Source organism: Danio rerio, chromosome 12, assembly GCF_049306965.1.
Source record: "Danio rerio strain Tuebingen ecotype United States chromosome 12, GRCz12tu, whole genome shotgun sequence".
In the NCBI taxonomy this organism is placed as follows: Eukaryota; Metazoa; Chordata; class Actinopteri; order Cypriniformes; family Danionidae; genus Danio; species Danio rerio.
The window spans coordinates 8615227-8639000 of record NC_133187.1 but is presented as its reverse complement, the minus strand read 5'-3'; the positions used below and the strand labels follow the sequence as shown (position 1 = coordinate 8639000).

The 23774-nt window shown below is 34.2% G+C and overlaps 2 protein-coding genes across 4 annotated transcripts in view; one reads left to right on the top strand and one right to left on the bottom strand.

The window, feature by feature from the left end:
- Window positions 1-13519, bottom strand: part of cabcoco1 (ciliary associated calcium binding coiled-coil 1) — a 33300-nt gene extending 19781 nt beyond the window's left edge. Inside the window, exons 1-5 of one of the 3 annotated variants that reach the window (XM_068224470.2) lie at window positions 13098-13519; window positions 11382-11470; window positions 9546-9715; window positions 8954-9092; window positions 8175-8247 (exon numbers count right to left, since the gene is read on the bottom strand). In XM_068224470.2, the coding sequence (XP_068080571.2) occupies window positions 8175-8247; window positions 8954-9092; window positions 9546-9715; window positions 11382-11467 (468 nt within the window). In that variant the 5' untranslated portion in view covers window positions 11468-11470; window positions 13098-13519. Of the gene's footprint in view, window positions 1-8174; window positions 8248-8953; window positions 9093-9545; window positions 9716-11381; window positions 11471-12602; window positions 12762-13097 lie in introns of those variants that run through there. The other 2 variants (NM_001177463.1, XM_009300677.5) reach the window with 2 other exon arrangements.
- Window positions 13520-15947: 2428 nt separating this feature from the next.
- tmem26b (transmembrane protein 26b) lies at window positions 15948-22299 on the top strand. Its single transcript, NM_001114592.1, is given in 6 exon segments — window positions 15948-16191; window positions 16317-16413; window positions 16859-16942; window positions 19105-19313; window positions 21610-21689; window positions 21815-22299. Coding segments are annotated over 6 exon segments (912 nt in total). The 5' UTR covers window positions 15948-16003; the 3' UTR covers window positions 22069-22299.
- The last annotated feature ends 1475 nt before the right edge of the window (window positions 22300-23774 follow it).

Genomic DNA, 23774 nt, shown 5'->3' with positions numbered 1-23774 from the left:
CAACAACCAAAAACTTGAATATTTTCTTTAAATAGCAGCAAGATTATTATTAGAATAGTGTAAAAAGAATGAAAAATAATGTCGTTATCTCAGAATGAGTCCAATTTTCCAAACAGCACTGAATTTACTGTGTCTTAATTCAGTGTGGTGTATCTGCGTTAACAGCTGGGTCAAATTTTCTATCGTTTTACTGTTCATTTGGCTGGAGGCCCTTCACCCGGAATTCAAAAACTGGTACGCCGACAAAAACAAAGAGCTTTGCGGTTTGTATAGCGAACATAATTACACTGCCCGATTGAGGCAGGGGTGTAGAACAATGCTCTTTCATTACTACACTGCTTAATGACATGATTCATGTGCGTTCCGTCTCAAGCAATAAACAAATTAACGTCAACAGTATCATTTTAATAGGAGTGAAAATAGAACACTGAAGTTCATTGTCTTGTTTTGTAGTTGTGTTATTCCTAAAACATCTTGATTCAATAAAGCTGCTTCAATTTGAGGAGGGGGGGGGGGGGGGGTACAAGTACATTAATATTCAAAATGTGCTTTGAAGTCCTTTTCAAAACAAATAAAAAAATGGTTGTTACATGATGCCCTTATATCGGTGACCTAGTTTCTGTTTTTGATGTTCACTGTATGCAGCTTTCATTATTTGTGTACCATGGCATAATAAAGCACCATTCAGACGCTAAACAAATCTGCGGCTTGATATTTGAGGTAATCTTGTCTTCCCGTTTTAGAGATCTCAGCTACACTGATGCAAGGCAGAAATGTTGATGTAATTGGAATGAAATGATTGGTTATATTCCTCCGGCTTGACATTTGGAATGTGTACTCAGAGCACGATCATTACGTGTTAATTATGGATGAGCAAATCAGGCGGGAGGGAGATTTTCTGCTCAAGCTAAAATTTAAAGGGAAAGAGAGATGGCAACCCATGTAATGCTATAGCCATTAGCCCAATGAAGACATCCAGTGGCATGAAAGAAGGTTTATTGTGTGCAAAATTTTTACTTGTGCTTAAAATGTGCCATCATTAAAGTTAAAAAAAAGATAAAGATATATTTTTTTTATGTTATAATTTTTATTCAGACTTATAAATTAGATATACATCAAAAAGGCACTTTAAGTATTAGATTGTGAGTATATTAAATTATAATATTAAAATAATAGATGATTTAATAATAATAACAATGAATCATAATTAATTAAACAACGATTCAACGATTAATAATGATTGCAAGATGTGCTTCTCCAATTCGTTAGGTCTGGTTTTGTACGGTAATAATGCTCATTTATTCATTCATTTATTCATTTTCTTTTCGGCTTAGTCCTTTTATTAATCCGGGGTCACCACTATGAAATGAACCGCCAACTTATCCAGCACATTTTTACGCAGCAGATGCCCTTCCAGCCGCAACCCATCTCTGGGAAACATCCACACACACACACACACACTCATACACTACAGACAATTTAGCCTACCCAATTCACCTGTACCACATGTCTTTGAACTGTGGGGGAAACCGGAGCACCCTGAGGAAACCCATGCGAACGCAGGGAGAACATGCAAACTCCACACAGAAATGCCAATTGAGCCAAAGCTCGAACCAGCGACCTTCTTGCTGTGAGGCGACAATACTACCTACTGCATCACTGTTTTGCCTGCTCATTCATTGTTTAGTAAAAATAAATATTTATTTTTTATTACATTTATTATATTTATTTATTAGCCCAACGAAGTAATCCAGTGGCATGGGGTTTTATTGTGTGCAAAGTTTTTACTTGTGCTTTAAATGTGCCCTTGTTACACTTAAAAAGGTAAATCATTATTTTTGTTAATGTAATCATTTTTATTTAGTCTTGTTACTCAGATTTACATCAAAAAGCACTTTAATTATTAGATAATGAGTATGTTAAATAATAATTTTAAAATAATACATGATTACTGTAAATAATACATATTTATAGTAGTAATAACGATTGCAATTATGTGCTTTTCCAATTCGTTCTGTCTGATGGTGTAATGTAATAATGCTCATTTATAGGTTAGTAAAAATAAATATTTAACTACAAGCCCAATGAAGAAATCCTGTGGGATGGAGGAAGGTTTATTGTGTGCAAAATTTTTTACTTGTGCTTTAAATATGCCATTATTACACATTCTAAAAAGATAATCATTTTTATTTATTCTCCAAAATTAGATTTACACAAAAAACACTTTAATAATGAGATTATGTATATGTTAACTGTCAATATTAATGTTAAATAAATTATTTAATAATACAGTTGAAATCAGAATTATTAAACCCCCTTTGATTTTTTTTTCCTTTTTCAAGTATTTCCCAAATGATGTTTAACAGAGCAAGGAAATTTTCACAGTATCTCTGATAACACTTTTTCTTCTGGAGAAAAGTCTTATTTGTTTTATTTCGGCTAGAATAAAAGCAGTTTTTAAAAAAAAAAAAAAAAAAAACATTTTAAGGTCGAAATGATTAGCCCCTTTAGGCTATATTTTTTGATAGTCTACAGAACAAACCACTGTTATACAATAACCTGCCTAATTACCCTAACCTGCCTAGTTAACCTGATTAACCTAGTTAAGCCTTTAAATGTCATTTTAAGCTGTATAGAAGTGTCTTGAAAAAATATCAAATAGTCAAATATTATTTACTGTCATGTCAAAGATAAAATAAATCTGTAATTAGAAATGAGTTATTAAAACTATTATGCTTAGAAAAGTGTTGAAAAAATCGGCTCTCTGTTAAACAGAAATTGGGGAAAATTAAACAGGGGGGCTAATAATTGAGGGGGGTTAATAATTCTGACTGTATTAATAGTAGTAATAACGATTGCAATTTAGATGTGCTTCTCCACTTAGTTTGGTCTGACTTTGGATTATAATAATGCACATTTATGATTAGTAAAAAGAAATATTTAAGAGCAGCAAAATCTCTAGCCATTGGCATTTGTGGCAAAATGCTTTCTGATTACCTGTATTTTATGCTTATGGTTATCTGTGTTAAGTTAGAGGTGAAAATAAACAGCAAATTCAGTAGGAAACATCTTTATAATTAATTAATTAATGTATATATTTATTTATTCATTCATTCATTCACTTTTGTTGAATGGCAATTTCACATTCTAAATGTAGAAATCTCTATTTATACATATAAAATATTCCTGCATTTTTTTCTTTTCCCAATTAATTGCAATAAAATCACACGATCCATTATATATTTTCTTCCTGAACTTTCAGTGACTTGAGCAGATTTTTTTTTTTTTAGATCTTTACTGCAGATTGGTCTTTTTAATGTGTTGTCAATTCTTGTGAAAATTCTTGCCATCTTGTTAAATTCAGCCTTACACATATGTGCTTCCCAGAATGTAAAATAACAGGATGGAGGAGGCATGTCTGGACATGTACAGTGCTGTGAGGGAATCGAGAAAGTAATCTACAGAATCAACAGACAACCATTTCAAGCATACAGTCACTTTACATTTACCGATACGAGCATTCATATAAGGGTCAGTCTAAAGGGTGTACACACACTTACACACACATTGGTAGTAAACAGGCACTCTCTGTAGCTAAGTATAACTGTCTGTGAAGCATTTGAATTACATGGACATCAGGTATGTCCTCTTAAACCACCGTAATAAAGTACAAATACAGTTGAAGTCAAAATTATTCGCCCTCCTGTTCTTTTTTATTTATTTTTTTAATCAAATTATTTTTAACAGAGCAAGGAATTTTTCACAGTATTTCCTGTAATACTGAAAAGTATCATTTGTTTTATTTTAGCTAGAATAAAAGCAGTTATTTAAAAAAACATTTTAGGGACAATATTATTAGCCCTCTTAAGCTATATTTATTTTCAGTTGTCTACAGAACAAACCACTTTTATACAATGACTTGCCTACTTAACCTAAGCAAGGCTTTAAATTGCTAATTAAATTAAATTAATTCAGGAGGGGTAAGAATTCTGACTCTCAACTGAATGTCATACCCATGTCATTATACAAAAAACTGTCCCTGTAAACCACCAAAACCAGTAAACACACACACTAAGATATACATACACAGGTTTTGCCATCCCGGTGGGGGTTCTCCATTGACGTTATGATTTTTATACTGTGAAACTGTTTATTCTGTCCCTTTACCCCTAAACCTACCCTCACAAGAAACAATCTACATTTTGACATTTTCAAAATAGTTGATTAAGTATGATTTCTAAGTATTTATGCATTGGCAGACCTAAATTTATGTCCCCACTGTGACAAATGTCCCAATGAGTCTGTGAGAGTTAAATCTGAAGTCCCCATTGGGATATAAAAACATATACACACACTTAAACACGCATATATACACAAGTTATTTTTGTGAATTGAATAGACATCAGCTATGTCCTCATAACAAAAAACACACACGTGTTTAAGTGTGTGTATATATTTTTATATCCCAATGAGTCTGTGTGCATTCAATCTGAAGTCCCCATTTGGATATAAAAACATATACACACACTTAAACACACATATATTCAGAGGTTATTTTTGTGAATTCCTATAGACATCAGCAATGTCCTCATAAGATACATTATCATTGCAATACCTGTGCCATACCCATGTCATTATGCACATTTTTGTCCTTATATGTCAATAAAACACATACAGTGGAGGTCTAAAGGATATACACACACACACACACACACACACACACACACACACACACAATACACAATTATTATTTTTTTTTACAAGAATCAAACTACTGAAATCATTTAAAGTATTCTTACATCCTCTTCTAGAGCCTAAATGTTTTGCTTGAATAAAACTTCGATGGAAAAAACGAAATTTCTCCGGTTGCATTATAAATAATTGCTTTTCAGTGTTAAACAGGTAATACAGGTTTGAAATGTCATAAGCAGGGTTTGATATTATCACCTGCCATATTGTAAAAGCCATTAAAAAAAAAAAACTAGGAAATCATTTTGTAATGTCTTTTAATGACCCACAGTTTACTATATATAGAATAAAGACTATATTGAGCCAAATGCTTGTTGGTTTAAACTAAAAATATATATTTATCATAACTGATAGTGTTCTGGAAGTTGCAAAAACTGAACTTTGAAAATACTAAGCAAAAACATGTCTATTTTGATTTATTTTCTTGTGTTTAATCCTTTTGATTTGATCTAAGAAGCACATTCTACTGTGTACAGACATTAACAGATACTATTTTGGAGTTGATGAAGCTTAGACTTGTAATCTGAGATCAGTGATTCTGCACAGTTCAATGATAACACATACGAATTAGAACAAGCCTTTGGAATGTGAAAACATTTTTACCAAAGCTCTGAGTAATACCTAACTGGCGTTTCAATGACCTGATGCCTTTTATTTAGCAAGAGAGAGGGGGATTTTAGATGATACTACAGTATGTACCAGTATGATGGCAGACAGAGATCAGTTGGAAGAGTAAAAATGCAGACTAACAACCAACAGCTTGGAGACCCACTGACGTCCATGATATTTAATTGCTGTCAGTGAAAACAGACTTCAGCTTCTGTTCTGTGAGCATCAGTTCTCCAGTGTGAGTCTATGATAACATATCAAATGGAGAAAAAACATGAAAGGTATGCCTGTGTTTGTGTGTGTTACTCCCCTTCTTGTTCTCTTTAATATGGGTATCTTTACAAAACACCGTTTTCAACTAAAAATGGAAAACCTTTTATGTGTTTTGACCATTAAATTCAACAACGATGCTTTTGAGACCCGATTATACACATTTTAAAAACAAGTTCCAGTGTATGTTTTTGAACTCTGTTCCGTTATCGTCTACATGCAAACTACCAAAATGGTGACATCATACACAGTGCATTGCCGTTCATACAGCAGCACTGTCACAATAATAGACCCAAAATTTATTATTTTGCTGTTTGCTGTTGCATGTTCATCACACCAGCAAGTCCACATATGACTGGATGAAAAAACAAACAAAATGAAGACTTTAAAGTGGCCAAGTCAAAGTCCTGACCTGAATCCAATTGAGAAGCTGTGGCATGACCTTAAAAAGGTGGTCCAAGCTCGAAAACTTTCCAGTGTGGCTGAATTACAACAACTCTGCAAAGATAAGTTGGCCAAAATTCCTCCACTGTGCTGCAACAGACTAAAACAAAACTAAAAATGGAAAACTTTATGATTTACACAACAATGGTGCTTGAGACCTGATTACACAACTTTTAAAACAAGTTTCAAAGTGGAATTTGTTTTATCTGTATCGTTATTGTCAAATAAAAACTACCAAAATGGTGACATCATAGGCAGGGCTTTGCAGTTTATACAGCAGCACTACATCACAATATTGGACCCAAGTTGGATTATTTTACTGTTTGCTGTTACATGTTCGTCACACTAGCAAGTCAACATATGAATGGCTGAACTGTGTCATATATTACACAGTATTTTTGCTGTTTGCTGTTGCATGTTCGTCACACCAGCATATCCACATATGAATGGATGAAAAAAAAGAAGACTTTGGAGTGGCCTAGTCAAAGTCCTGATCTGAATCCTTTTGAGAAGCTGTGGCATAACCCTAAAATGGCGGATCATGCTCATAAACTTTCCAGTGTGGGTGAATTACAACAATTCTGCAAAGATGAGTTGGCCAAAATTCCTCCACAGCATAGTAACAGACTAACACTCTACTAAAATTGCTTTTGAGACTTAATTAAACAACTTTTAAAAACAAGTTTCAAAGTGTACGTTTTTTTTTTATCTGTATTGTTATTCCCTACATACAAACTACCAAATTGGTGACATCATACACAGTGCTTTGCACCTTACACAGCAGCACTGTATTGCATCCAAATTGGATTATTTTGCTGTTTGCTGTTGCATGTTTGTTACACCAGCAAGTCCACATCTGAATTGCTGAAGAAAAACAAAATAAAGACTTTAAAGTGGTCTAGTCAAAGTCCTGACCTAAATCCAATTGAGATGCTGTGGCATGATCTTAAAAAGACGGTTCATGCTTGAAAACTTTCCAGTGTGGCTGAATAACAATTCATTGACTCACTGCAAGTTATCGAAAACGCTTGATTCCAGTTGTTTCTGGTAATTCAATTCAATTAAATTCAGCTTTATTTGTATAGCGCATTTACAATGTAGATTGTGTCAAAGCAGTTTCACATAAATGGTCATAGTAACTGGATCAGGGTAGTTCAGTTTTCAGTGTTTAAGTTCAAGTCAGTTTAGCTCAGTTCAGTGTGGTTTGAAATAAGTGGCAAACTTAAGTAGTAAGTGGCTTACACTTTTCACATAAGGCTATGCAGTTTTGGATTTTGTTTTCCTTAATAGTAAAAACCTTCATTTAAAAACTGCATGATGTGTTTACATGTGTTAATATTTTAATTAGTTTGATGATCTAAAACAAAGTGAGACAAACATGAAATCAGTTAGGGGTCAACACTTTTGTATGTTATGGACAAGAATTAATAACACAGAAAACTCCTAAAAAGCATTGACAGGCACTGACTTTTGTTCTATTTCATACAAGATTAAAATAGATAAATGATAATATTGTTACCTGATGTGCAATAATTATGATGTGCGGTACAAATGCTTTTTTTCAAATGTAAGGAAATGTAAATAACTGTTTAACGACTATTAAAGGTCCTGAGCAGTACTTTGAAATGTGCATTTTTATTTGACATAATCTCAACCAAAACACAAAGAGACATAGTGTAGCCCCTCCCCTTTTTATAAAACAGCCAATAGCGTTTTGGAAGTGACAAACTACAAGTCTTACATCTTTATATCAATTTTATATCTTCTAAACGGGAATTTTGTTTCTGTTTTGGAGCAAACTAGCTTATAGATATTCTAAAATCTAACAATACTGATACTAATTTCAATAAATAATTTCATGGGAGCTTTAAATTTAATTAAATTTATATTTATTGATGCTTAAAGAAGATGTCTCCATTCAAAGCATCTTGCATTAGAGAAATAGTTGTTATATACTAATTATTAAAAACCATTAGCCTTCCCTTTTGCCATCTCCTGTGCCATCTCTGAATGGCATCCCTGACATAACATGGCTAAAAAATTTATTACATTAAATATTTCATTTTTGGACCATGATTTAAGATATCACATTTGAATCTTACCTCTGTTTTCAGGAGTTGCTTCTCTCTGCTATGGCTTAACAGCAATTCATATAGTCGGTAGTGCTGGAAAAGACTGTTATAAGGTATAAGATCTGTCATGCTGTCACAGCATTCGACAATATTCAATCCTGTAATGTTCCGGCAATTTGCTACAACACAATTATAGTCAATGCTTAGGCTTAGGAGTCATCTCAACTCTTATTGCTATGACTTATCTCTGCAATTAAAATGTTGCATTAACATTCTGATGATGTGTATGAATAATAACTCTTCATAACGAGGCAAAATGTTTATATGAATATTTTAAATAAGCATTTTAGGTAAAAGAGACCAAAGATAAATGAAACTCAAGCACTGACAATAATTTTGCTGTTGTGAATGGAGCTGGGGCTTTCAGGTAAACATAGAAATCAATCCTATAAAACACATACTGTCATTTTTTCAGTGCATCAGTGTGTTTTTTTTCTACTTTTTGCTTTCTAAAAGACAGATGATTTCCTTGCAGCTTGTTATTTCCCAGTGTTTTCTAGTCTGCATGCATCCCAATCCATTGCTATATGAATAATGCATAGCATTAATTATGAAGGCCATAAAAAGAATCTAGTTTGCTTGTTAGCAGCTGTCTAATGGCAAAGCAGCATCTTGCGTCAATTAATAACTTGCGACGGGTTGAGAATGACCTAATCCATATTCAACAATTGAAATGCAATAAGCATAATCACAGTGTACTAAAAAGAGGAATGTGATTATAGGATGGATCTGACAAAAGTGAGACAAACCTGGTCTTGAAGTAATCTGTGATGGCCTTGATTTGATCATTGTTGAATAAAGAACTGTCTTTTGTTGATGGAGACTGTCTTGTGGAAAGCACTGCTTGGGTAAATGCCTTGAAATTATCAGCAAATGATGCTTGTTTGTCTGAAAAAAAAACACAACAGGCATTATGTTAACACAGAAAATGCTCATTCTGAAAACGTCACCCTATATACAATTCCGGAGAGCGCCAAATACCCAGGAGGTACGTTTTTTTTTTTTTTTTTGCAGTTTTTGTTTAAGCAAAAGCCCCAGGGGCTGCTTTTTGAGATGTCAGAATTCGCACCTGCTCTACTCATGTAAATCCACCAGAGGCCGCCGTTGACTGACTGACTGACTGACTGATCGACTGACTCACCCTTCTCCTTCCCTAAACCAACCGATAGTGTTTTCAAAAGCACCAATTGACCCACTTACTCACTTCCCTAAAGCAATCCAGTAAAAGAAAAGCCCTTGCCTGATTTTTACCACGTTTTAAGATTTTAACACATCCATATTCTTTTATTTACTTGTTTATTTTATTTTTTGGCTTGTCTTTTTTTTTTTTTTTTTACTTACTTTTAATGTTGTCGATAAGTTGCTGTAAAAGTGCCATGACAAACGAGATTTGCTCAGAAGTGAAGCTCATCTCTTTGGCCCACCAAAATCCATTGACAAAATACTCCAACAGTGCAGCTTCTTTCAAACAAGTTTGATGGTTTTTGAAATGGAGAATATTTTCAAACTGTCTGAAAATGCAAGAAAATACTGCATACCATTAAAATAATCACATCTATCTACAGTAAATTAGACCCAAAAATATAGAGGATGAGATTATTACAGATTAACCAATTATGCACTGATTATTCTAAAAAAGTGAGTAAACGCATTGTAACTTGGAACTGTTTTGTTGGCGTAACTTAATATTACATTAATTAATTCATTAATTCATTTTCGCCACAGTGGAAGACCTTCTTGCTGTGAGTTGGCATGGGCCAAGATTCTGACGGTATGATTATCGGCGGTATTGTAATTACTGCTCTAAAATGTATTATTTTTAAATGTCTGGGTAAAAAACCTTTTAAACACAATATTGTTTATTTTAAGAAGCATTTAAAATATTTTGGAACAATAAACATGTCACGCTCAATAATTTAAATTAATTATTCACTTCTGCTGTCTTCATTTATGTCAAAACCAGATTTTATTTTACAATTTTAAATGGCGCCTTTGAATATCTTTTTCTGCTGGAGATACTGTTGTCCTAAAAAACAAAACAAAATGTATATACCAAATCTTACACATACCTTAGAAACGGTATTGCAAACATTTTTTTATGTTTTTAAAACCTTGACTATTTCAAACCGCGGTATACCTTGAAAACGGTTAATGTCCCAGGCCTAGCTGTGAGATGACAGTGATGCCACTCTGCCACCCTAACTTAATATTTATAATTATTAATTTACCTTTTTTACTGACTTTTTAAAGTAAAATCAACTAATCGCTTTAAAAGCAACAGCTTTACTCACTTTTTAAAGTAAAATCAACTATTTGCTTTAAAAGTAATGAGTTTACTAACTTTTTTGAGGTAATTTAATTGCTTTAAAAGCAACAGGTTTACTCACTTTTTTTTAAGTCAACTATTCACTTGAAAAAAGCAATGGGTTTGCTCACTTTTTTAATGTAAAGTCAATTAATCACTTTAAAAGCAACATGTTTACTATCTATTTTATGAAAAGTCAACTATTCACTTCAAAAGCAATTGATTTACTCACTTTTGACTCACAAGTCAACTAATTGCATTTTACATTGTGGTACAGTTGAAGTCAGAATTGAATTATTAGCCCCCGTTTAATTTTTTTCCCCAATTTCTGTTTAACAGAGAGATTGTTTATCAACTCATTTCTAATTATAATAGTTTTAACAACTGATTTCTAATAACAGATTTATTTTAACTTTGCCATGATGACAGTAAATATTATTTGACTAAATATTTTTCAATACACTTCTATACAAGTGACATTTAAAGGCTTAACTAGGTTAATTAGGTTAGCTAGGCAGGTTAGGGTAATTAGGCAAGTTATTGTATAATGATGGTTTGTTCTGTAGACTACCGAAAACAAATATAGCTTAAAGGGGCTAATAATTTTGTCCTTAAAATGGTGTTTTAAAATTAAAAACTGCTTTTATTCTGGCCGAAATAAAACAACTAAGACTTTCTCCAGAAGAAAAAATGATCAGACATACTGTGAAAATTTGCTCTGTTAAACATTTGGGAAATAGTTAAAAAAGAAAAAAGCAATTCAAAGGGAGGCTAATAATTTAACTTCAACTGTACCTTACAGACACTGTTACTTGCTAAAAAACTAGCAAATGTAAATGAAACTATCCATGTGATGACTGCAGTAAACTTACAACTGCACTTGGTCCACGGAGAGCATGAGCAGGATATTTATTTCCTCAGGCTTTAAAAGCTCCCACTGAGGAAATGATTTCTCCATCTCCTAGAATATAAAACAGTATGACTTAAAAATTCACATTTGATCATTTGTTTATAAATTGTAATACAATAATAATGTATTTATTCCATCATAATATCATGAAAAGACATGCTGAAAAGACAGCATGTCATAACTTAATTCATCAATCTACCCAGGCTGCCAATAGCCACTCATTTTTTTAAATCTTTGGCCAATTTTAAGGAAATTACTGAATGTTTTTTTTTTTTCAACACTTAACCCTCCAACAATACCCTTTCAATTTTAATTCATACATCTGTATATCTATCTCTCTAAAAACTACACTATGCTAAAGTATCTGAGACATGATAAAGTTACTGTTAAACAGTAAATAAATAACTATTTTTGGTTCCCTAAAAAACTTCAGTCACTGTTTTTTTGAAAGAAATACTTATTTCTTAGTAAATGCAATGCATCTACATATATTGTTGCTTTTAAAAATAATAAAAGCATCTGCTAAATATAAACATAAATGTCACTATCTTTTACAGTTTACCTACAGATCTGGCAACACTGCAGAAACTGTCTCGAAAACATGCTGAAAGGTTTCTTTTAATAATCAAATCAGCTGTGAAACAAAAAAGTTCATCACATTTCTTACTTGTTGCTTTAAACAGCAATTATATCTAAATACATGTACAATAGTTTGCTGTTTAATGTAATATCAGGACTGGTCATTAATTTAAAAGTATTCTGGTACAGTAGTTTACTTCATGATATATGATAAACTATTGTACTTTGGTATTTGATATTTCATTTGATGTGAAGTACAGTATAATATAGCCTTTACATTTATTTCAGTAAAGCTACTTTCTGACTGTTTTGATTAGCCTATATTATGTGTAGCACGTTGGTTGTTAGTGCACATAGCAAGTTGTGTGCTAGCTAAAGGAAATGTGTAATAAACTTTTATTTCTCTACATATACAGTATTACTAAGCTGTGTTGAGGATGTGCGAATGCTATTAACAGAACTTGTTGCTAATTTATGTTGTAGTTCATCTGCTCAAGAGTTCGTTTTCTATTAGCATGCTGCATGTAAACAATTTACTTTAGTCCACAGCAGTCGTCTAAAAACCAATAAAATGACTAAATCCATTAGCATGTAGTTTACATACATTGATTTGAGTAATATCTTTGTCCGTTACTTCTCTTTTTATCTCTCTAGCATCTCTTTCTTTCTCTCGTGATATCTCTCCTCCAGATATGAGTCAGGATCAGGAAGGTGTTGTTCAGTGTGTACTGTTTCCAAGAGAAACCAGGAGGCGGGGTCTGTGCGCATGCGTACTTTTTGTGTAATTTTCGCATTATTTACACTATTATTTCTATCTATCAGTGTAATCTATCTCGTGTGAGCCTCAAAATGAGACCAATCGATGATTTAGTCACTGTATTTGACCTTATTCTGGCATAAAGGTTCCAAAAAATTGTTTTGGCAGTCATTGGCTTAGGCTACATAAACTATTTTGGTTCCCGTTTTTGAAAGAAACGTGTATTTCTTAGTAAATTTTAATGAACTACAGGCCAGTTTCACTTTGAAGAACCTTGTGTGAATGTAAATGTTACATGAAGGTTCTTTATGTAGCCCTAATTAGGTTAACCATTACACTCACCGTCCACTTTATTAGGTAACGTTATATTATAATAGTAGGCTACCGGGTTGGACCCCATTTTGCCTTCAGAACTGCCTTAATCCTTTGTGGCATAGATTCAACAAGACACTGAAAATATTCCTCGGAGATTTTGGTGCATATTGACTTGTCAACATCACGCAGTTGCTGCAGATTTGTCGGCTGCACATCCATGATGCGAGACTCCCGTTCAACCACATCCTGGTTCTGGTGACGGTGAAGGCAAATTGAGTACAGTGAACTCATTGTCACGTTCAAGAAACCAGTCTGAGATTATTTACGCTTTAAGATGCGTTGTCCTGCTGGAAGTAACCATCAAAGATGTGTACACTGTGGTGATAAATGGACGGCCTTGGTCAGCTACAATCAACCTATTTCACAAAATGGCGATCGAGACCGGAAGTAGGGAAAACCTTCTTCCGGTAGAAACAAAGTGCAATGACTGAGACGAGTAACCAATCTTGCAGCATATCTTTTTGTACTAACGTTAATTCGAAAAACAGCCGTATTTGTCTCGTATTTTTCCCAAAAGTTATTCGGGATCCAAAAGTTTACGTTCATATAATTATTAATCAGCTGTTTCTAAATGGTCTGTCTCTAAAAGTGCGGGGGGCATATTTCTTCAGTCCCCCCAGTTGCTACGCCTCTGGGAAGGCCAGCACTTTTGCCTGTGCTATGCACTTCACGGAGGATGAAGTTCGCGTCCATCCACAGTCCAGTGTCATGTCGTAAATGTCTTACACCACAGGCTGTGCCTTCCGGGTGTTCATAGAACAACTGAGGAGAGGTTAAATCAAGCCAGACGAGGACGGCAAAAAAAAACGGTCTGTTATGAGCAGCAGGAGGAGGAACCCGTTGAAAAGGAGTGTTGATGTGTTGCTGCCAGGGCAACAACAGCCGGCCTCCTCCTGGTGAGTGCAACACCTTGATACAATAATAAAGTAACAATGAAAAATCTTAAATGTTTTTATTGAAGCATATAACTGACAACCATACAGGATTATATGATACCAAAACAATCATACAAAACTTCGTGATGCAGAACATACATTAAACAAAAACAATTAACACACACACACACACACACACACACACACACACACACACACACACATATATATATATATATATATATATATATATATATATATATATATATATATATGAGGGGATCCATCATATTTAAATTATTAAATTGTACAGATAATCTTTTTCATCATTAGAGAGGTTTTTCAGGTAGGCTGTGGCATTGACATATGAGATGGTACTAGTAGGTCCAAGGTGTGACAAGAAAATATCCCCCTGACCCCCACACCATTACACCACCACCAGCAGCCTGAACCGTTAATACAAGGCAGGATGGATTCATGGTTTCATGTTGTTAATACAATCTGAATGTCGAATCAGAAATCAAGACTCATCAGACAAGGCAACCTTTTTTTTTCAATCTTCTATTGTCCAATTTTGGTGAGCCTGTGCGAATTGTAGCCCCAATTGTTCTGTTCTTAGCTGACTGGAGTGGCACCCGGTGTGGTCTTCTGCTGCTGTAGCCCATCCACCTCAAGGTTGAACGTGTTGTGCATTCAGAGATGCTGTTTTGCATGCCTTGGTTGTAACTAGTGTTTTTTTTTTTTGAGTTACTGTTGCCTTTGTCAGCTGGAACCAGTCTGGCCATTCTCCTCTTACCTCTGGCATCAACTAGATATTTTCTCTTTTTTGAACCACTCTCTGTAAACCCTAGAGTTGTTTGTGTGTGTGAAAATCCCAGTAGATCAGCAGTTTCTGAAATACTCAGACCAGCCCGTCTGGCACCAACAACCATGCCACGTTCAAAGTCACTTAAATCACCTTTCTTCCCCATTCTGATCCTGCAGCAGATCGTCTTGGCCATGTCTACATGACTAAATGCACTGAGCTGCTGCCATGCGATTTGCTGATTAGAAATTTGCGTTAACAAGTAGTTGGACACCTTATTGTGTACCTAATAAAGTGGCCGGTGAGTGTAGGTGCTAGGTCAAAGGTGTTAAACTCAGTTCCAAAAGGGCCGCAGCTCTGCACAGTTTAGTTCCAACCCTAATTAAACACACCTGATCAAACTAATTGAGTCCTTCAGGCTTGTTTGAAACCTACAGGTAAGTGTGTTGGAGCAGGGTTGGAACTAAATTGTGCAGGGCTTCGGCCCTCCAGGAATTGAGTTTGACACCCCTGTGCTAGGCGAAACCAAAGAGGTTTAAATATATATATATATATATATATATATATATATATATATATATATATATATATATATATATATATATATATATATATATATATATATATATAGCTTCCCGAAGAGAATTTTAATGAAACTAAAACTTTTTTTTTTTTTTGCTTTAAAGAAAAACTATTTGTGGAAAAGAAAATTTTCTCTGGTTTTCATAAAAGGGTTAAGCAAAAGTTTAGCTGAAATGACTGAAATCTAAAAGCTATCAAAAGTTCTTCCTGAAAATTCAATGATTTGCAGTAGAAGTTATTACAATATTTCAACATTTAACAATTTAATCTTTATAAAAACAAACGCTCACACAGGGCTATAGAGTTGTTGATTAGACTAGCTTGCTTATTATATATTTAGTTTAATAGCAACTAAAATTATGTTTGTACAAAATAATACTGTTAAACTAGTGCATAATCTGAAAAATGTTGTTTTAACAACTCATGTGGATCACATCATGACATGACATAGAAAGCAAGTTCAAAACAAAAGCTCCGCCCCGACTGGTGTACAATGTGGGAGGGGAAAAAGGTAAAATGTGCTTTTTGATTCAGAATCACAAGGAGCAAAGAAGTGAAAGCTTCTACTTTTCTCACACAACCTATCCTAAAAAAGTATTTTAAAAGAAAGCATGTTTGTCAAATTTATCTGCGCTATAGTCACGAGGGCACTGTTTATCCTAGTGTCCCTCATCGGTGTGTGGAGGGTGACATGGGTGAAAAACAATCCTTTATACTGGTTTCTGACTATCCTTTATCTACCTCTCGTGGTGGAAATGATTTTAACTCTGAGAAGAAGAAAAGGGAAGGATTACAAATGGTAAGTAGACTTCTCTAATTTATTTTGCATGCATAAGGCTTTCAAATAAACACTGTTCTGGGGTCAACATCTTGAAATATATGTGTGAAATTAACAACGCAGTTACTCTTAACTCTGATCTTTAGGTTTTCTCCAGCAATACTGTTTTTCCTTATCAGCATCATACCAACCATATGGATCCTTGAGTTGCACCATGAGCAAAACAAATCAAGTGATACTAAGGTAATGCTCAATGGCACATAAGTCTTTTGAATATCTTGCAAAGACATTTCATGCTATACTGGGAAAACGTTAGACTAACAAAACCCATCAGCGTATATTGAGATGAAGTTGGTTTTATATTTGCACGTTTGGACTTTCACCTTCTTACTGTAATTTTAGAAATGTGTTCTTTGGAAATTCTTATTAGGGATATTAATTTAGCAGCCAAGGACTAGCAAACTACAACATTGTTCACAGTCAATTGAATTACGTTGTTTTGAAGTCATACTTGCATGCGATGTCAGACCAAACATTCAAAGTATCATGTCACAAGTTCTCACTGTTAAAAAATGAAGGAATGTGTGAATATAAAGCCAACTTTACCTCAATTCAGTGAATGCTATAACTCAAGATGAATTTCATTATACCCTAAAACTCTTACACCAAAAATTTGCTTATTGCACAGTGCACTAAACTGGATTCATCTGAAGACATCAGAGCTTTTCTTCACGAGTGGAAAAATTCCACCAACGGATCTGTGAATACACAGGTATACTATAATTTTTTTTGCATTACTGATGTTTTTCCATGTAAGTCTAGACTACAGTATACACTTTCAGACAGTGTATTTATTCAGTTTTTCCCTTTAAAGCATAAGCACTAGCATGGGTGACTTGTAAATAAATGTTGGTTCAACCCTTAATACAAACAAGACCTGTTCATGGTCATTCACGGTTCTCATAGAGAACAACTGTTACAGCATGTGTTCAGAAGTCGCCACACCTTTGCATATGATATTTACAGGTCATTTACATAAGTCTGACCTGAGTACTTTCAGTAAGCTACTCCTCATAATTAGTGTTGGGTAACAAAAGTAATATATTACCATTTTAAACAATATTAAATTGTATTAAATATAGTAAATTTTTATTCTGAACCCTTGTGTGTTAGTGGGGATGTTTTCATCCACTCTGGGGTGATTTTTAGTCCTAATTTGGCCACAATATTTTCTGTGTTTCAGCAAGTGGAATGCTTTTTGGTGACAAATCATATTTTGACACATATATTTTGGGATTATTAAAAAACAAAACCTTAACAATACACTCTGAGCAAATTTACTTCCCATTTGTTATGTTGGTGGCTGTTTTTGCCCCATTGACTTCCATTAAATGACATTTTTTGATTGCAAAGCCATGACACCATCATCGTTGTTGGTGTTTTTCCTTGTTGGAAAGAGGTCAAATTTGTATTTTTTTTTTTCTGTTGATCGTTAGTTGCAGTGCAAAACGTTTCTGTCTTTTATAGGGAGTAGTGTGTGATAGAGTGTAAGAGATATGTCTGAGAAAATCAAAATAAGGACTCTCAGAACACAGTAAACATACAGATGGACGCAACGGCAGCCATATGGCACCAGACTGCACACCACACACCAGCTGATTGGTGAAGAGAAGACAGAGTGATGAAGCCAGTAATGATATGGGGTTGGTTCGGAGCCCATGAGGAACAGAGGCCGGGGTAAACCCCTACCTATTCTTTTTGAAGGACATCCTGGGAATTTTAATGATCACAGAGAGTCAGGATATCGGTTTAATGCCTTATCCAAAAGACGGCCCCTTTACTACATGTGGGCATTTAGACCCACAAAGACCACAGTTTGAGTTCCCCCTGCTGGCCTCACTAGCACCACTTTCGGCAGCAAGCTAGTTTTCCCATGCGGTCTCCCATCCAGGGACTGACTGGACACAACCCTGCTTATCTTCAGTGGGCGACCATGTGAGAGTTGCAGATAGCTAGATGACATGATTCACCAATCAGATGATTCCTAATACACCATAAATAACCAGAATTTTCATACCTCAGTCACCTTCCTCCTGATATCCCCCCTTCCACATCTACTCCTCCTCTCTTTTCCTAGATAGGGTGACACAGCAGCTCAGTGATAAGCATTGTTGGATCAACGCCTTACTAGGCCAGTTGGCGTTTCTATGCTAAATTTACATGTTCTCCTCGTGCATGCATGGGTTTCCCTCAGGTTCCCCAGTTTCCTTCCAGTTCACAGACATGCAACATTTGAATTGATTAAACCAAATTAGCAACATAGATGAGCTCTTAGTCAGCAGTATTTCTCTCCATAGCAATCCCAAAAGTCATGACTAATCCAGGGGAGTTCTCGAGACCTACCTAAACTCAAACTCCCCTCTCGCCCATCAACTGAAGGGAGCCCCGGGCTTGAGGATCTTCTATGCTTAGGGCTCTCTCCCGGATAATGGTGTCAAATGATCATCAACAGTACAAATGACACATTTTACCTCTTCGCAACAGGTAAACCCCCCAACAATCAAGACTGCCAGATTATATTCTGTCATGATTTTGCAGTCCAAAAATGTCATTATAATGGAAGTCAATGGGGCAAAAACAGCCCCAACGTAAACAAAAGGGTTGTCTATTTAAATAATACACAAGGGGTGTAAAAAAAAGTTGCATTTTGAAAATCATGGTATATTTTACAGTAAAGATATACATATATTTCCGTAAATCCATATAATCAGAATCAGAAGTATATACAGAATCAGAAGTATTACAGCAATATAAATGGTTCTGTAAATCTAAATGCACTATTTCGGCTGTAATTGATTTACAGTAAGTTACTGTAGATTTTACAGGAAATTGTTAACAGTGTGCTCATGTATTCACTTTGTGGTGGTATTTTAGGATCCTCTGAAATTACTGTCAACGGTTTGTGCCAATGACTGGATCCTGGCTCTTCAACAAATCGTTCTGATTCTGCTAATAGTGGGAAAATGGATGCTACCGATCGCTGGAGGCGTCACGAGAGATGAAATGTCCCAGTTGTTGCTCATATTTGTGGGCACAGCTGCTGATATCCTCGAGTTTATCAGTGAAACGCTGTCTGATGTGAAGTAAGTATTGATTGAGACCACACATCAAAAAAGAGAAAACCAGCATACTCTGCATTTATTTAACTTTTCTTATGGATGTTTTGGAGGAGAGGCCAAGGGAGCATGCATAAACATACCATTGATCTTGTCAACAAAAAAAGTAGACAACAAGAAATGACTTGTTTTTTTTTTTTTGTTTTTTTTACAAGAGATACAGTAGTTTACCCCCCTCTATCATTATCATTATTTACTCTTCCTCCACTTGTTCCAAACCCTGTTGAAGTTTCTGGTCACACTTTATTTTGATGGTCCGTTTGTTGAATTTAAGTTACATTGTATCTAAGTGCCAACTAATTCTCATTCGATTATAAGTAGACTGTTAGGTTGGGATTAGGGTTGGGGTTAGTGCAAGTTGACATGTATTTGCAAAGTTTCTCATAGTCAGTTAAATGTCTGTTGAAGGAGCAGGATCAACACTTATTAAGCAGACAGTCTGCTAATACTCAAATGGACCATCAAAATAAAGTGTTTTCGAGTTTCTTTCTTCTTTTTAACACAAAAGAAGTTATTTTAAAGAATGATGGAAATATAGCCATTGATCTCTATTGTATTTTTTCTTCCTACTACACTCAACTTGATTGTTTTATGTTCAATCCACTTAAGTTTGTAAATAAAATGAACTTAATTTAACGTAATCAATTTATGTTGACAACATGAAGAAATTGTATGTAACCCAGTATTTTTTACAGTGTATACAGAGGGGCCATCCTTTCCAACATTTTTCAAAATATCTTATGTGTTCATCTTTGTTTTCAGTGTTGTTGTGGATCTCTATTCCCTATTTGACAAAACTGAAACCATTTTGCTCCCTAAAATTAAACTAAATCTTAACTGAAATAAAATAGAGGCAATTTTATTTTAGTTTTATCCAGCTGTCAAAGTAAATAAAGCTAAGAAATTTTAAATAATAATTATTACACAACTATTTAGACTTGAAAAAAAAAAACAGTAAAACCTTTAAGCTATCAGCTCCATCTAGTGCAGAGATGCCCAAAGTAGGGCCCGCGGGCCAAAGTTGGTCCATTGTAACTTTTGATTTGGCCCACCATCCCATCTGAGAAGAGAGTGAGAATGATGAAGAGGGTTGGGACGAATGCCTTTAAAAGAGGTTATTTCTAATTTGGCATAACGCTTTTTTCTTTGTTTGTTTTATTGCTGAGCTATTTTTTATTTTTTTATTAATGTCACTTGACGCATAGAGAACTATGCAGAAGACATTGGTTAGCAAATCAAGGCAAAAACTAGTATAACTCCATTCTGTTATACCTGAGATTTGTTTTTGTTTTTACTGTAATAACTTCACTGTAAAATGTAAAAAATATATGCTGTATTAGTTATAGTTAATATAAAGCAACATTTTCTAAATAAATTAGGAATTTACCCATGGCAAATATATTGACCTTCGGCTGACTAGCCTCAATCAAGTTTGGTTTTTGTCCCTTGTTAAGAAAAAGTTTCAGTTCTCTGATATAGTAGCTTTGTAAAATAAAATAAAAAATTAAAACATGAATTATTATTAAAATATATTTAAAAAGTATCTAAGTGGTGCAAAAATAATGCTATCATCGCTCCTTCAGCCATTGAATTAGAATCACTTAGAGACTTTCTGTATTTTATAAATACTTTATGTAATTTCATGGTAAGCTAAAATAAAACAACATACCAGTAGTGTTATAAATATCCATATTAAAAAAAAAAACATGCATTTTAATATTATACAATTTAAAATACTTTTTTCAGTGCAATCTTAATGTATTACTCTCTAAAACCCAACTGTTAACTTTATCAAATGAAATGAGTGTACTTAACTCAAAATTGACTGAAAGTTAATTCTACTCATTTGAAAAGAGTTTTGAAGTCAGTGTTGAAGGTAATGTGTTAATTAAATACCTCATTACGTTAACTTACAGTAAATGGAGTAAGTTCACAGTACCCATATAGATTAGTTGTTTAAATCAAATAGTTTGTAGCAATCAGTTTCCTCAAGTGATTTGAGTTGCCTTAACTTATTGGGTTTTACAGTACTTTGTTGGTTTGAGTTCTCTTAATTTATTGGGTTTTACTGGGCTCAAATTGCTTCCTTTACTTAAATGCATTAAGTTCAAATCACTCATTAGGATTAGTTTTTGAACTTAAATGGTTTGTTGCAATCTGTTTCCTTAAATGGTTTGAGTTACCTTAACTTACAGGGTTTTTCAGTGCAAAAATCTGCCTTAATCGTAAAAGTTTAATTCTGTGGTGTTTTTATTTTTTATAGCGAGGAGAGTCTGTCATTTGTGTGTGTTATTCTTGCGGTCTGGACATTGAGCATGCTACAGTTTCCACTGCATTTCTCAGGTCTGTATATCCCTCCACAGTTGTTATTTAAGGGCCAAAAATATAATTTATTAATTTTGACATTTAAACAGAATCCAAAGTATAATCATAAGTGTTACAACACTGTATTTGTTCATTGGCATTAGTGGTGAACACCAGAGCAGAAGATGTTTCTGAAAGCCAGGATGGCTCGCTGTACTCAAGGTACAGGACTGATATATGGAACATTGGTGGAAGTCTATTTCTTCAGGACGGGCCCTTCTTTGTTGTCCGACTTACAGTTATGATGGTTTTTTCCAACTTTCATCAGATGCTGGTGTTTTTTACCCTTAAAAACTTTCTGGTAGTGATGCTTAACATCTACAGGCTGTGGGTGATTTGGATTGATAGCAAATCGTAACGTGTTTGAACAGAATCTCGTCTGAGCTAAAACAAACAAAGCAAAACAGTGATGATTCATTGGGAGTAACGTTTTTTTAGAACTGACATGGTGCCAGTTACAGAGAAAAGTGTATTTTCGTTAAGCAATTTGACTTGGACAAGGATCAACAATGCATGCATACATGTTATATTATTAAGAAGGCTGTGAAATCTAACACATAATAATAATTAAATGTAGTTTGTAAATATAGCATGTTTCATTCTTGAATCATTGAGTCTATGTGTTTTACTTGAGTATTTATATTTATTCAATTTTTAAATTAATTTCACCAATATTATTGTGATATAATAATAGTGATATTAAAAGGTTTATATGATTTATATGATCAAATCCATTCTTTCCTTTCAAGATCTGGAAAAGGTCATACATGCTTTTATCACGTCCTGCCTAGACTATTGCAATTCTTTATATGTTGGTCTCCCCCAATCCTCATTGGCACGGTTGCAGTTGGTTCAAAATGCGGCAGCTAGACTTTTAACAGGCACCAAAAAACATGCTCATATCTCACCAGTTTTAGCATCCCTTCATTGGCTTCCTGTTAATTTTAGAATTCAGTTCAAGATTTTACTTATTGTTTTTAAAGCACTGAATGGGCAAGCACCTTCTTATATATCAGAGCTTATTAACTTACAGTCAACTCCTCGGTCTCTTAGGTCCTCAAATAAAATTTTACTTCAAGTTCCTCGGTCACGATTTAAACTGAAAGGGGATAGAGCCTTTGCAGTCGCTGCTCCTCGTTTGTGGAACCAGCTACCACCAGATATTACAAGTGCTTCTTCTCTCTCTATTTTTAAGTCCAGACTTAAGACACATTTTTATTCTATTGCATTCCCAGGCTTTTAATCTTTATTGTGGTTGTTGCTGTAATACTTTTATTCCTATTATTACTTTTATTGTTATCTTTTACTCTTTTAGAGTGTGTGCTATGGTTTTGTTCAGCACTTTGGTCAGTGCCAAACTGAAGTAAATGTGCTTTATAAATAAACTTTAATTACTTACTTACTATTTATTTATTTGTAAAGTAATCTTTTCTGTCTTTTAGTAGATATATAATATTAGTGACTTAGGTTTACCAATTAAGTGGATCTAATTGAATTTGCATTGTAAACATTAAAAATAATAAAAGTTAAAAATGTATTGTTTTTATTTCATAAATTAAGTTTTTAGTTATACTCCTAAAATCATTCCGCATAAATCCGCAGAATTATGTCTGGCCCTAAGATAATTCAATGAGTAAATCCATGAATCATTCAGGCACTATTTTAGAAAACCCCATTTGTTGACTCTGTCGAATGAAACATGGTTCTGCTGCGGTTTCGTTTATAACTATTTTCGTTGACGCTGTGGACCAAAACCAAAGTATCTTGCAGCAATACTGTGACTGAAATGTAAGTTAACCATTATTAAATTCTACTCTGTTTTACTTGTGATGTTCTCTCGATACTCGCTAAGCTGACGCATGTTAGCTTGTGAATGTTTACATGCTTCTTCGCGCCTAATTTGGCGAACTCGAGTAATATTTTTAAACATTCAGAGACTTATTCATAGGCCATTTGTCGACCATGGTAAAATGTTATGGTACAAAATGTGTATTTTGAGCATTTTTCAGTCTGATAGAGTTAAACCAGTTCTTTAATACCTACATTTTTTCCTTTTTTTCAAGC